Source organism: Sceloporus undulatus, chromosome 7 (assembly GCF_019175285.1).
Source record: "Sceloporus undulatus isolate JIND9_A2432 ecotype Alabama chromosome 7, SceUnd_v1.1, whole genome shotgun sequence".
NCBI lineage: Eukaryota > Metazoa > Chordata > Lepidosauria > Squamata > Phrynosomatidae > Sceloporus > Sceloporus undulatus.
The window spans coordinates 19,013,967-19,029,007 of record NC_056528.1 but is presented as its reverse complement, the minus strand read 5'-3'; the positions used below and the strand labels follow the sequence as shown (position 1 = coordinate 19,029,007).

At 41.9% G+C, this 15,041-nt stretch overlaps 1 protein-coding gene across 1 annotated transcript in view; it reads right to left on the bottom strand.

Moving 5' to 3' along the window:
* Positions 1-1,714, bottom strand: part of COL5A1 (collagen type V alpha 1 chain) — a 91,308-nt gene extending 89,594 nt beyond the window's left edge. Inside the window, exon 1 of the mRNA XM_042479321.1 lies at positions 1,656-1,714. Coding sequence (XP_042335255.1) covers positions 1,656-1,670 — 15 coding nt within the window. The 5' untranslated portion in view covers positions 1,671-1,714. The remainder of the gene's footprint in view (positions 1-1,655) is intronic.
* Between the last annotated feature and the right edge of the window lie 13,327 nt (positions 1,715-15,041).

The following is a 15,041-nucleotide window of genomic DNA, read 5'->3' as shown; positions in this document are numbered from 1 at the left end:
AAGTCCTTCCTTACAACGTATGCAGATTTTGAAACTATTGTGTGCCAAGTTTGATGGCTGTTTTGTTTTGCCAGAGAAAAAACTGGTGGCTGCAAGCTTGTATAGTCATTCACGAAACGTCCATGTTTTGAGGACATTGAATGAACTTAGACTTTAATTCGTCTCCTTTCCCTCTTCCTTTTTTTTCTCCTTTTTTTTTCTCTTCCTCTTTCCCTTTTTTTCTTACCCCCCCCACCCCGCCCCCCTCCGCCACACAACCCTCCATGTGCTTCTGACCACCAATGGCGTAACACTCTTTGTCCCCTCTGACTCCAATCCCCACTTTTTTGTAGAACTGAGAACTAAATAAAAGGAAGAATTGGTAGCATCAGCTTTTGTAGACTTGAGCCTACTTCCTCAGATCAGATGCATGTTTGAGGAAGTAGACTCAAGTCTACATAAGCTCATGCTACCAACTTTTCCTTCAGTTGTGTCAAAGGTGCTACAAGGTCCCTTTGTAGTCTTTGTTTGGGAACTTTCATCTGTAGCTGTGTTGTAGAAATACAACAAAAACCTGTTGTTGAAACTGTGAAAATTCACATCTGGGGAAAAGTGAACATGTTCTAATTGCCTTTGGCCTTTGTACTCTGGCACTTCTTAGCTGTGTTCAGATGTTCAGGGAGCACCTCGACGATGCCCATTGTGCACTGGGCCATGATATGTTAGCCACTCCTTTGGCTTCCATTACCAATGGATGTTCACGGGCATAACGTCATGGTAGTCCTTGGAAGAATGCAGATGCTGCCAGAGATATTCAATTCAATTTTGCACATACATGAGGTCTTAATGAGGATGCAAGTCCCAAGCAGGATGCCAGCCACCATTTCCTGCATAGGAAACATATGCATTTTGTACACAGGAACACATATTTTATTTTATTTTATTTTATTTCAAGGATGTTGTTTTCCGCACAAAACAACCCCATGTGAATTTTGTGTGGAATATCCCAAACTCCAAGATGCTCATGAGTCCCAAGAGGTGGCTTGTCCTTTAACCAGCCATCTTTGGGGCGTAGATTCAGCCAAAATACTCCATCATCTCTTGTTCCCAGTTCCAGTCCCCATCTGCCACAGTGGGAATGGTGGCGGCAGCCGCTGTTGTTATATGTATTATATCCTGTCTTTTTTTCCAGCCCTAGGCTAAGGGCAGCTTACAAAAACTAAAACAGATACAGCCAAAAGATTATATCAATGCTGATTAAAAGTTTGTAGAGGAACAAAGCAGCCTCACAAAGTGCAAGGGGGGCTATTTGGCTGGGCCTTTATCCTATGCACTGTATATTGACAGCTGTCTAGTGTTGCCCAAAGCTATGAGTGCAAGAGAGGAAAATTTGGTGAGCAGAGTTTTCTTATTCCTACAGTGAAACTCAGCCCACCAGAATCCCTTGATGCTTAGTCAAAGGCATGACCTCTCCAGAGATGAAGCTGTATTGACCCTGGGAGTTGTAAATCAAAAAGGTAATGTGTCTAAGCTATACCTGTACACAGTCCTTTCTTCATGTATTTGGTTGTGCTACTCCCATTAACAAATATGCATCCATGCATATCGTCCACATGTACCTACAAGTAGGAATAGCTGGTCACCCTAAGAGTGAAAGCTGGGAACAACATACTCACCGGAAGCATAAGCATGGTCCCAGGAGTCCGGGTAAACCATCTGCTCCTGGAAGCTGCTCTCCCAGAGGACCCTGCAAAAAGAAAGGATAAAGAGTTGCCATTAAACTTTGGATACCACTCTTCAGGTTATCAACATTAGGAAGGATTATTCAACTCAGTGGAATTCGCCGACTCGGCCAACACTCTTTCTTATCCAGTAGGACCCACTCTTGAAGAAGAGATGGGTGTGGGCTGATTTGACCTGTTTCCTGTTAAATTGAGGTAGAAAAGAATTTGGGTGGATTTACAGTCTTGAGAAAAGCTTTCTGCACCTTCGAAGATTTGTTGAAAGGAGAGAAAAAATCAATGCAACACTTCCGGGAATTTGCAAATTGTAAGGACTGTAGGCTTTGGGGAGAAACAAATGTGTATGAAAGAATGCGATTTTCAAATGCAGATGACTATTGAAAACAAATGCACTCAAACACATGCTTCAATGCGGAATATGTATCAGTAGACACATTTTTTTTTGTCTGATTAGGAATGCTGTATTCAGTCCAAGGTTCAAGAAGTGAAGTTGTACATGTGGTGTCTGTCCTGATGCCCATTAGTTTTTGCTTTTGGCTGCAAACTCACTCAGGATTAGTTTTGTGTCGGTTTTTCAAGCTATGTGGCCATGTTTAGAAGAGTTCTTCCTGACGTTTCGCCAGCATCTGTGGCTGGCATCTTCAGAGAAAGATGCCAGCCACAGATGCTGGTGAAACGTCAGGAAGAAACTCTTCTAGAACATGGCCACATAGTCCGAAAAGCCCATAAAAAACTATGGATGCCGGCTATGGATCACTCAGTATTGCTGATCAACACAAGACCTGCACTGCAAACCAGTAAGTAATTCTCCATGTGGAGATTGTACACTACCTATGTGCAATCTCAGCCGTTATGCTCAAAGTGTACAAGTGCATACTTCAGGGAAATAGATAAAGGGACGCATTTAAGACCAATTTCCAATTTCAAGAATGTGAAAGCAAACTCTCACAACTCTGCAAGTCGGAGAAAACACTGGTGGGATTTGGAGAAATGCAACAAAACCATTTTCATAGTAAATGTATTTTTGTATTTTTAAAACAACCTTTGACAGTGGCAAACACACTAATCTCCAAATTAACAATAAAATTGTAACAATATATCTACTACAGGCACATACATAGATGATCCAACCACCTATCGATAACCTAAATAAGTAGGCAAATAAAATTGATCCAGAGGGATTGTCCTGTCTTTACTGCTAATCTTCTTGTACCAACGCAAGCAACCCAAAGAGAAGAAAATGTTAGATCACTGGCAGTAAAAGAGTCTGACCATTTCAAATATAGCCCTTTATTTCTGGAACAACATCCCCACAGGAAGTTTTTCCCCCCTTGTTCTCTACCTTGAGCAAATTTAAGGATTTTTTTCAAGGCCTAAATTCTTAAGCAAGCGTCTTAGAATAGATCAATCCTGGGCTTTTTCTTTATTGCCATTTGAACAAGTTTCACTTCTATGGTTCCCAAGTGGGTGGATGTTTGACTTCAATAATTTGTGAGGTTTTAAAATCATGCCGTAAAAGCTGCCACAAGTTACTGGAGAGGTGAGTAAATAATATATATATGTGCTCTTGGGAGAGCAGAAACACATATTCCCCCCTCCCTATGCCCCAGTTTTCCTAAACAGCCTGCGCCGCTGCTGAGGCCGAATTTTCTGTAGATACTCCCAGAGTTTAACTGTTATTATTTGCCATCAATTCAACCTTGACTTAAGGTGATCCTATGAATCACAGACCACCAAGATCTTCAGATATCCGCTGCCCTGTTTAGGTCTTGTAAACTAAAGATCATGGCTTCCTTGACCGAATCACAGAATCAATGAGTTGGAAGAGACCACCAAGACATCCCGTCTAACACCATTCTGCCATGCAGAAGCACACAATCCAAGCACCCCTAGCAGATGGCCATTCAGCCTCTGTTTTAAGACCTGCAAAGAAGGAGACTCCACAAGGGAGCATCTTCCACTGTTGAACAGCTCTTACTCTCAGGAAGTTCTATCTAATGCTTAAGTGGACTCTCTTTTCCTGTAGTTTGAATCCATTGCTTGCATCCTAGTCTCAATCCACCTGAGGTATTGTTTCCCTTTTTTCCTACTATCTTCTATTTTACCAAATCTTATCATCTTTTTCAATGAAACATTTCAGCTCATGATATACCCAAAGCACAATAATCTCTGCTTAGTCATCTTGGCTTCTAATGAAAGTTCATGCATCTTGGCTGCTAATGAAATTTGATATGGGGATGATTCTGATTAAGGAGTTTTGATGATATGTCTTTACATTTGAAGAACGTAGGTAGTTCTTTCATGGCTACCTTTACCAGTCTTAGGGGCTCCATAGACCACCCTGAAAGGGCAGGCTGAAGGCGGCCATCTTTGCTCTTGAGGAATGCCACATCAGCCAAACCACATGGCCTTCCTCTGTACCAAAATGAACCAACTAAAAGCAGGTTCTTTTTGGTGCATGCGGCAGATGCCATGAGTGCACCACTGGCGCACTGGCGCATGTCGATGATGCAAGCGTGGTGCTGCAACATGCAGATGCTGCGCCATGCTTGTGTCATCATGGCAGCCCCCATGTGGATGGGGCTACACCATAATGGCATTGCCGCCATGCAATAGGGCTCGGGACCATGTGGTCGCTCCACAATACCAAGCCCTAAAATCTTTACAGTATCCATTTTGGTTAATAACTAAGCAAAGGTATAGGAAATCTTTAACTACCAGTCCAATATTTTGCTATTTGTCTTTTAATATTCTACATTTGCTTTCTATAGCTTGAATCCTATGGGTGAGCCTCTAAAGTAAACCCACTGAATCAATTACTGAATGATGAGACAATCAGTAAAGGTCTAAACTCTGTTTGGGATTGCCATGTGGGATGGAAAAAATACTTGAAGGTATTTAAATAATAGATGATAAATGGGTTTTCCAATTCCTGAATGAGCTGGGAAACCCTAACAAGGTTGGACAGATGAAATCCTCAGTTTGGGATTTATTGAACATACAAAAATGTGTGTATGTGGGTGGGTTTTTGCACTCAAAATGGTAGTAAAAAATAACACCGCTATGCAGAAAACCTGATTTTTTCCTGTCCAAAAAGCCAGCATGCATTTTTCACAGAATAAATCCCAAACTGCGAATAGCTCTTGAAAATTGTATAGTTTTTGAAAACTTTCTCAGAGCTGAGAGAAAACAGTATGCTTACTCATTCTTACCCACATGGATGACATTTGTCAAGGTTTACATACCCACTACACCTCAATACAAATCAGGTCAGTATTTGATCTAGCTGATCTATGATATGCCACAATGTTTTGATAACTGACACGGACTAGTATTTAGCATCTGATGTTTCATGCATGAAATGCCATTCCGAAGATGGGAAGGGCTGCTCTTTTTAAATACTGAAGCATTGTATACTTATTGCCGATGATTGTTTTGGTGGGCATCAAATATTAAATCCGAGGAGCTGTCAAAAACTAGCACAATGTTGGGGTCATTAATTACATGCAGTGTTTCAATCCACAATACAATCTGAAACGCTGCACGTAATTAATTACCCTGCCATCATGTTCGTACTTGACAGCTTATGAGATTTAATATTTGATGCCCACCAAAACAATCAAGAAACACCAACATACAAAATCTGGAGCTAAAATACCACACTTAAAGGATGAATTTCAATTGTCAAGTCCCCAAAATGGAGAGCAAAAACTGGATTTCTCTATGGCTTTAGCTCTCTCTATGACACAAACATATATACATCTTGATAGCACCTTCTTGTGGGCGTTTGTTACATGCATTCGGAGTTGTGGGACCTAGCCTTGCCTCTGGCATCTAACCTCCTCTGACTACATTGTTGAATCAAATAGCATTGATTAATAATACTTGATTAGCTTTATTTGCAAATACGCTGCCATGAGCCTCACTCCAGGAAAAAGATGGTATATAAATGAAATAATAAAAAGGTAGATGTTGACCTCTTACTCTTTTCTGCAAGCCTTCCCTACACACTCCAACCAAACTAACTCTGTCACTACATTTCCATTTTAAAAGAAAGAATAGCCTTTCCCAGGTTTGAAAGCTCAAGATGACTAGATGCTCCACTATGGTTGACCACGGGCTGTAAGTAGAGCAGGGTTGCACCCAGGAACCCTTACTTAACATATTGTGTAAGAAGATGTAGGATCCCTCCTTCTGCAAAGCCTCAAAAGTACTACACTGGCATCATTGAGGATACTGCCAGTATAAGCACCCAAAAGATTCTGGCCAGCAACGTTGGTCTTCTTTAGACCAGGTGCTTCAACGTTGTGTAAGAAGATGTTGGATCCCTCCTTCCACAAAGCCTCAATAGTACTACACTGGCATTGCTGGGGGTAATGCCAGCATAACTACCCAAAGGATTCTGGATGGCAAAGCCCAAATCTTCTTTAGACCGGTCGTTTCAACATTGTGTGAGAAGATACTGGACTGCTGCTTCTGAAAAGACTCAAAAATACTATGCTGGATTCATTGCGGCTAAAGCCAGTATAACCATCCAAAGGATTCTGGATGGCAAAACCCAAATCTTCTTTAGACCAGATGCTTGAACTTTGTGTGAGAAGATAGTGGATCCCTCCTTCTGCAAAGCCTCCAAAATACTATGATGGCATCACTGGAGGTACTGCCAGTACAGCAAGCCAAAGGATTCTGGCCAGCAAAACCTAACCATCTGTGTCAATATGCCAGACTGTCAGACCATCCCTGGACTGACCATCACTGCTTGACCATTGCAAAGCTCTACTGAAGCCTTAACAATGCCTATCTCTGAACTGAACAGGAAAAGCTGACTTTCCGCACCACTTCCCTTTAATATAAGAGAAACCAAGACGAGAGTATTAGGAGCTGTAACTCCACAACCTTCACCATGAATGGCCAGACTCCCTCTGATCCCCTGCTGAAAGAACAAGCTGCAATATTGACTTCCTCGCAAGGAAGGATCGATGCTGCGCAGCCAGCTCTTTCATGCTCAATCATGTCACAGCCACTGGGAAGATTATTATGGGGGCCATCAAAGGACCGTAAATAAGCAGACTTGCGACAACGGCAGCAGCAGAGGGTGGGGGGAACATAGGTATTTCACTGAGATTAAAACAGCCTTCCTCAAGACAGTAGCCTTCAGATGTACAACAACTTGGGTGATGCTGCCTGGGAATGATGGGAGATGCAATCCAAAGGGATCTGGAAGAGTAGCAGGCTGGGGATGACTGTGTTAAACAAGCAATTTCTCCCCAAAAAGGCAAAAATTGGGACAAATTTGTGATAGTGGTTCAGCATGTTCAAACTTTGCAAAGAAAAATGTCCTGAACAGTAAAGAATCTTGCAACATCTCAGCTGGGAATCACAAAGGATGGGAGCCCTTTTTTCAATGAGGGTTGGGAAATGGCCGAATATTCTACACATAATAATATTCAATCACAATAAACAATTGTGCAACTACTGGATTCTTATGAAAGGATACAAACTCATCTCCACCCTTTCCTTTACTTCTAATCTTGTTTCTCTTTTGCACATGAACTAGGACTCTTTTATCTCCAAGCCTAAATCAGAGAACTACGCTGCCTCCGGGGATTTGTAGCCCAGTCTCTGGAAAACACTCTCTTGTCAAATTTCACATACATCCTCCGTGTTCAGATTTGTCCAATTTGAATTGAGGGGAAAGAGCTTCCGAGCCAAGATAAAGCCAAGAGCTGGAGATGAAACTTGGCTCGCCAAACTCCAGTCTTTTCCCAAAGGTATCTTACACAGGCTTTGCAATAAAACTTGGCAGTTACAGTAATAAGGTCAGGCGTGTTCCATTGCAAATTGTGGCTGGGGTGCGGGGAGTGTTATTTGGCAGATGGGAGACAAACTCGTATCCAGAAAAGTACAATAACAGCCCAGATCCACAAAACAGTGATACTTTTATTGGCCCAACCAAAATGCACAGAATGCATGTTGCAAGGTTTCGAAGCTCCATTGGCTTCTTCATCAGGTGAGGGGATTAAAAATCATACAGGTGAGAAAAAAATATGGCAATATTAGTCACAGGCCTGCATTTTGTGAAGACATTGCTGCTGTTGTTGTTACTCTCAGTTAAGATGGCATGGAGAGATATCTTCCTCTGGCCAATGGACCTGCAACACTTTTGGTGAATTGCAATGGGGTGTATCTCAGGAACCTGTGTAGCGTTGTGTTGTTTAATAGGAGTTTCCATTTTGCATTAAGTCCTATAGCTTTTGGCTTCCCTTTGCACAATGGCACAATGTCTCTGCTGTTGGTTGTGTTTTGTAATAGCCCTGGAGACACAGATATATCTTGACGCCCCTCCTGAGAATACAAGCTTTGTGCAATGCCACAATTCACCTTTATGTGTTCATAAGCCTGTTTACAATGACATAAATGCTTAACTGGAAGCCAGCCACAATCTTTTTGGACCAGATATCAGTGGTCACGCTGGTTGAGGATTCTGGGAGCTGTAGTTCTTAAGTGACCCTAACTTCCTAAGTGACCCTTAGGGACTTAGGGTCAGTTAGGGAACAAAAAAAAAAAAAAGCATATTTTCCCAAGTTCTACTTTAAGGATGAAAAGAATAAGACCTTCCTTGCACCTGTCCAATTGGGCCACTAGGTGTCAGTCCTAAATTAACAGAATAAACTGGTCCTGATTTTTCTTTTAGGGCATCTCTAGCATGATGTGGAGAATTTGAGCATCCTTTAGATCAGTGGTTTCAGAGTCCAGCCTCTAACCAAGAAGGTTTTTTAACCCCATGTCCAGTCTACCTATTTCAGCTAATGTTTTCCATGTTGAATACTACACAAGTGTTCTGCTCATGGCCAGACCAGGTGGATATCAGGGCAACCCATTCAAAAATGTAGACATGTAACTTTTAAATACAGCCAGCATGGTGTAGTGGTTTGAGCGCTAGACTACATCTCTGGAGATCAGGGTTCAAATCCCTGCTTGGCAATGGAAAATGACATGATAGGTTCGCCTTAGGGTCATCATAAATTGGAAACGACTTGAAGGCACACAGCAAGAAAGCCCCTTAAACATCTGGAATAAAACCCGGAATGGATTCACTAGAACCTTGGCATGGAACCCAATGGCTAATCCCAAAGATGGTGTTGGTGGAAAATACGCGACAGGACCTGCTTTGGTTTGTTGTTGTTGTTGTTGTTGTTGTGTGTCTTCAAATCATTTCTGACTTTTGGTGACACTAAGGTGGACCTATCATTGGGTTTTCTTGGCAAATTTTGTTCAGATGGGGATTTGCCTTTGCCTTCCTCTGAGGATGAGAGAGTGTAACTTTCCCAAGGTTACCCAAAGGACAGGGATCTGAACTGTGGTCTCCAGAGACATAGTCCAACACTCAAACCACTATGCACCACTGGTTCTTTAGTACAGTCTAATAAATCATAACAGTGTGTATGTGTGTAGTGTGCATTCAAGTTTTTTCTAACTTAGGGTGACTCTATCCTGGGCTTTTCTTGGTAAGATTTGTTTAGAGATGATTTGCCATTGCCTTCTCCTGAGGCTGAGAGAGTATAACTTGTCCAAGGGCACCCAGTGGGTTTCCATGGCTGAGTGGAAATTGAAGTACTGAATGTCTATCGGAAGGACATTCACAAATATTATCTGTGTGAGCTTCTTTTGTTCTCTATTATAGAACTTCTTCATGAAAATTTCATAAATGGTTTGTTCTGTGTGCAGAAAACATCTTTTATACAACTCCATTGTTTTATGCAATGTCAACAAATGGTTTTCATTCATATGCCTCACAAAAGTCCCAAAGACATATAAAAACCCTCAAAATTCCATTTGCAAGAAATAGTTTTTTCCCTCCAAATTCTGTTGTGTTTGCGCAAAGTGCAACTGTACTTTTTGAACAAAACAGTGCATTTTTCACAAAATGCTGTGTTTTGCATGCATGCAATTTTCAAAAAGTCCTGAAATGCAAAAACGATGGAGACAAATGCAAAAGCTCATTCGCCAAGGAGAAAACAAAAGTTTCCATCCCTAATACTGAGAGTATCCTGAAAGCTTTGCTCCACTACAGTTGGTTCTTTCATATGGAAAGATACTTGTTTTTATCTCCTCTTTTTCTTGCTTCCAACAAAGGACATTTTTGAATTTTCACACTACATTGTTTCTGAACATGGAAAGATCTAAGGGCATGTCCCACAAGCTTAGGAAATATAACACAAGAATCCAAATTTGCTTTTGGTGTCCAAATAGGAAGACAGCCAGCTCAAGAGGAAAAAAATCCAAGTCGAGCACAAAGAATGAAAGAATGTCACGGATTATTAAAACAATAAAACGAAACATTTTTGGAGAATTAGATTAAACACTGGAGCTCCTTCTGCTGGCTTAAAGGAGGATTGCAAATGAAGCCTTCCCTTTTTATTGGATGAGGCTCAGAAAGCAACACATAATGCATTTAGATCTTGGAATCCTACATTTTTCCTTGCTCTGTTAAACATATTATACTCCCGAGAAATAAATCCAGCAAATTTACCCCAGCTTGAAATAGCCGAGCGCATTCCCTGTGTTTGAAACAGCCTTGACACAAGTCGGATGTATTTTATTTGCAATAACGCAAGTGGGTCAAAAGTCTTTTTTTTTCCTGGCATCCGCGTTCATTAAGAGGGATGGCAGGCTCTACAGCTCATGCACAAACTGGCTTTTCTTTGCCTTGAGATTGCAACACTTCTCCATTTTAAAAAAAGGAACTATCTTCATGAAATGCAATTGTCGCATGCCTGAAATTTCATGGAATCTGAACTGGAAGACACCACAAAGCCTATCCAGTCCAACCCCAATGAAATCACTCTTGACAGAAGACTGTCTGACCTGTTTAAAAAACTCCAAAAGGAGACACCACCACTCTCTAAGACAGCGGCATATTCATAGAATCATAGAGTTGGAAGAGACCTCAAGGGCTATCCAGTTCAACCCCCTGCCATGCAGGAACTCTCAGTCAAAGCATCCCTGACAGATGGTCATCCAGCCTCTGCTTAAAGACCTCCTCTATCAAACAGCTCTTCCCATCAGGAACTTCTTCCTAGTGTTTAGGGGGAATCTCTTTTCCTCTAGTTTGAATCCATTGCTTCTTCCAGATGGCACCCTTTCAAATATTTAAACTTGGCTCAAACTCCTTTCTCTCATCCCCAACCCTTGTCTAACTCAAACCTACACTGACCTCCCCTCCAACTCAAATTCAAACTTTGTCATTCATCAATTGTCTCACAAACCTCACCAAATATTCCATCAACCAGCATTCACATCAACACTCTATCCTTTGCTCCCTCCAAACAGCTATTGACTTCACACTCACACAATAAGTCAAGAGACAGTTTTATATGCAAGTCCATGACATCACAGCCATGGCTCAGAATCCCCTAGGCAGTGTGAAGGATTTAGGAAGCTGTGGCCCCCCAGAAAGGAACCTTTCCAAGCTGTAGGTAAGATGTTCCTCCATGTGGACAAAGCATGCTTAGATGTTTAGACAATGGCTCAACATCCTATTTCCCCTGTGCAACCAGAAGATCTAAATTCAGACTAGTGGTTCCTAAGCTTTGGTCTTCCAGATGTTTTGGAGTTCAGCTCCCAGGATTCCTGGCTTCTGACCAAGTTGGCAAGGGGTTGTGGGAGCTGGAGTCCAAAACACCTAAAGGACCAAAGTATGGGCATGGCTGAAGTAGACGGTGTGGACACCATCTGGTGGCAGATGGGGAGCCTTGCACCAAAGCAAGGTTGCATCTCCGAGATCATTTGCCAAATAAAGGACTTTCAAAAAAGAAAAGAATGTTGCTTCTAATTAGGACTCAATCACTATTTTCCATGTACACAGAAATGCAAGAGAACTCACCCTTTCTCCAGGATCGCCTACTGGGCCCATTGGCCCAGTTGTTCCTGGAGGACCTGGAAGACCCTGCCGTGGAGGGAGAAAGAAAGAAAGAAAGAATGTATTAGCTGCAAGACAAAAAGGAAGTGAGTGTGTAAACTTACATGCATCATGGAGAGCAAAAGTATGAGAATGATCTGTTTACTTTAGCATGGTGAAATTGACCTTGGAAGGCATCTAGATCCAGGGCCATCATATGGAAGTAATTGTACCCAGGGAAACAGCTGTCTTCTGCATATCTCCTCCAGCAATGGGGGGGGGGATGCATTATTTTGTGCAAAGCAGGAAGAAAGGAGGAAGAAATACACAGGACACTACTTACCGCTGGACCTTCTGGGCCCGGTGGGCCTTCTATGAGCATTCCCTGAAAAGAGACAAGAAAGAGAGGGGAGGAGAATGAGCAATAAACAGGCAGCAGGAGATTTGAGGAATCGTTTCAAAACCTTGCCACCTAAGTTGTCTGCTAACAAAAGTTGCCTGCATGAATGTTGTCCTTGGAATTGTATTTACACCATTGCTTCTGTTCCCATAGTTATCAGGGGTGTATCTACATTGCACATTCAGAAGGGATCTTGTGACACCTTTGAGACTAGCTGTGCAAAAGAAGTTGTAGCATTAGCTTTTGAAGACTTGGTCTACTTCCCTAGATACATGGAATGAAGTGTTGCCCAGGAATGACACAGGTGCTACAAGATCCCTTTGCATACTGATATTCCTAACCTGGCTATGTCTCTGAATTTTGCACGCTGCACACGTTTCCCAGTTTTATCTACTACGGCTCCATTCTACACAATCCTGGGATTTGTAGTTTAAGGGAAGTCTTTTGAATTCCCAACTTCAGCTCTGTGAATAACATCATGGCAGCTCTTTGGCAGAGAATTCTAAATATGCTATGAAACGATAGATACCACCTGCCTATAGTCTCTATATTGTATCAAGCTGCTATAAAAGTGTAGGGTGAATATACTCAAGGACATATATTGAATCACTGAGAAAGAGACGCTGAGAATCTCATTTGATTGTCTTTCAGTTTAAGAAGTAGCATTCAAAGAATCGTTCTGATCTCACATTTCCACATTGGCATCCCAAGATAGACCCATGGCCCCAGTCAAACTTCTGACATGCAGCCAAGCCAAACAGATTTGACTGATTTAAATGAGAAATAAGCAACAAATGCCAAGTCCATTCAATCTGGAAAGAGCTTGGACAAGAGCCAGCTTCTGAGGTCAAATTTCACCATCCCCAAAGGAGAGTGCTTCCTCCATAGGTCAAGGTTTAAGCAAAGGCCAACTGGTGGAGTTATGCAAGTCAAGAGCATGGAGGTGTTGTCAGCCTTTTTGGCTGCTGTTCTTAGCAGAGACATCAGCATTCTAGTGCATGCCTCTGGAGATTATCACATTAGCTTTGCAGCTGAGGTAGACCTGGTATGTAACTTTATTAAGCAACATTTTATGGCATCACTAGGCAGTATGCAGCCCGTATGCAACCCAGGCTTCTCTTGTAGCTTTCCAAGAATGGGATTTTCCCATTGTTGAAAAGGTGCAGGACAAGCTCGGAAAAGCCTGGGTTGCAAACGGGGTGCATACTGCCCAGCGATGGATAAATGCAATAAGATCCGCCTTAAGAAAGTTACATCCAGGGTCTATCCAGGCAGCGAAGCTAATGAGATAATCTCCTCTGTGTCGTTAGCCCCTTTCCTTCTTTTCATCTGACAAATTGGCTTTTTTTTTTTTTTTTAGCAAATTGCTTTTATCAATTTGCTAAATTAGAGATAGAATACCCTAATCAAGATCCGGATATCCAACCACAACTGATAGTTTTTAAATTGATTTGTATATGCTATGAGACTTTTATTGAATTGTGTAATATTGCTGATGTAACTGTTTGATATACTGTATTGCTTGATTATTGTACTGCTTTCTATTGCATTGTATTGTATTGTGACATATGTCACATAACCGGTATAATGTGAACTGCTTTGATCAGACGGAAAAGCGGTATACAAATAAATTTTTTATTATTTGTTATTATTATCAAAAATTTTGTAGACTTTTTATCTTTATTGTTATAGAGATGTTGTCAGCCACCTTGAATCTCATTGCTGGAAGGAAAGGAGGATATAAATGTATCATTATCATTATACAAATTTTGCTTAGAATAAGTTCCAAGCTGCAAAACTTCCTTCCAGTCCAGGACTCTGGTTTTTGAGGACTTTCGTTCAGTGGGAATGGCATTTTTAAAAATTACTTCAAGAATGAAATTCATGAAGAATTACATCACTAGATGAGAGACAATGGGTCCCTCGAAGTCACCAAAGATGGCTGGATGTGAGATCCTGGTGGGCAGTGCTTGAAGGTCTCAGGTCCTCACATCCCCTCATCCAGAAGAATGACATGGGCCTCACTGAGACATCTAAAGATGGGTCTCATTGGCAAGCCAAAACAAGGATCCACTGTAGGAGGGGTAGGACATGGGGAGGCAGAATTTTGCCCTTCCCAGGAGCTCAGACAAAAGCAAACTGCTGCATCATCTCCTAAACTGACTGTGTTCATCCTCATTAATCACTTCCACCACCTTGACCACACTGAGGCTGCTTGGCCACATGCATCATAGTTTCTATCTGTGAAATGTGAAAGGGCATGAGACATGCATTCCCGACAGAGAGGTTGTTCACAAAAGTACAATTAGCAGTCCTCTCCTTTCATTGGCAACAGAACAGAATGGCCATGGGGATTCAAGTTTAGGGAGGAAGAAAGCAGCATGGCAGAGTGGTTTGAAAGCTGGGCTATGAAGACTGGGCTATGAACACTGGAAACCAGGGTTTGGTTACCACTTGACCATGAAACCCACTGGATGACAATGGGCAAGTCACATGCTCTCAGCCTCAATGGAAGGCAATGGCAAACCTCCTCTGAAAAATCTTGCCAAGAAAACCCCATGATAGGTTTGCCTTAGGGTTGCCATAAGTTGGAAACAACTTGAAGGCATACAGCACACATGCAGGCAGCTGAGCCCGAAGCAATATGCCCACATTCTCAGAATGTGATGAATGTTTTCCTGTTCAGTTGGCCCCTGGTATCCGCTGGGGTTTGGTTCCAGGACCCTCTGTAGAAACCAAAATCTGTGGATGCTCAAGTCCCATGAAATATTATAAGGTGTCCCTTATATCAAATGGCTAAATCAAGTTTTCCTTGTAGGAATGTATATTTCTTGGGATATTTTCAACCCATGGGTGCTTGCATCTGTGAATAAAAAAATCTGCGGATATGGAGGGCTGACTGTATATAAAAATGGTTTTCAGGAGGCTCAGTGTGTGTTTTTTTCCCTCCCCTTAGGGAGAGAGAAATAGGGAGACAGAGAGGAAAAGAGAGCATTTGGTCTTGTTTACCTTCTGGCAA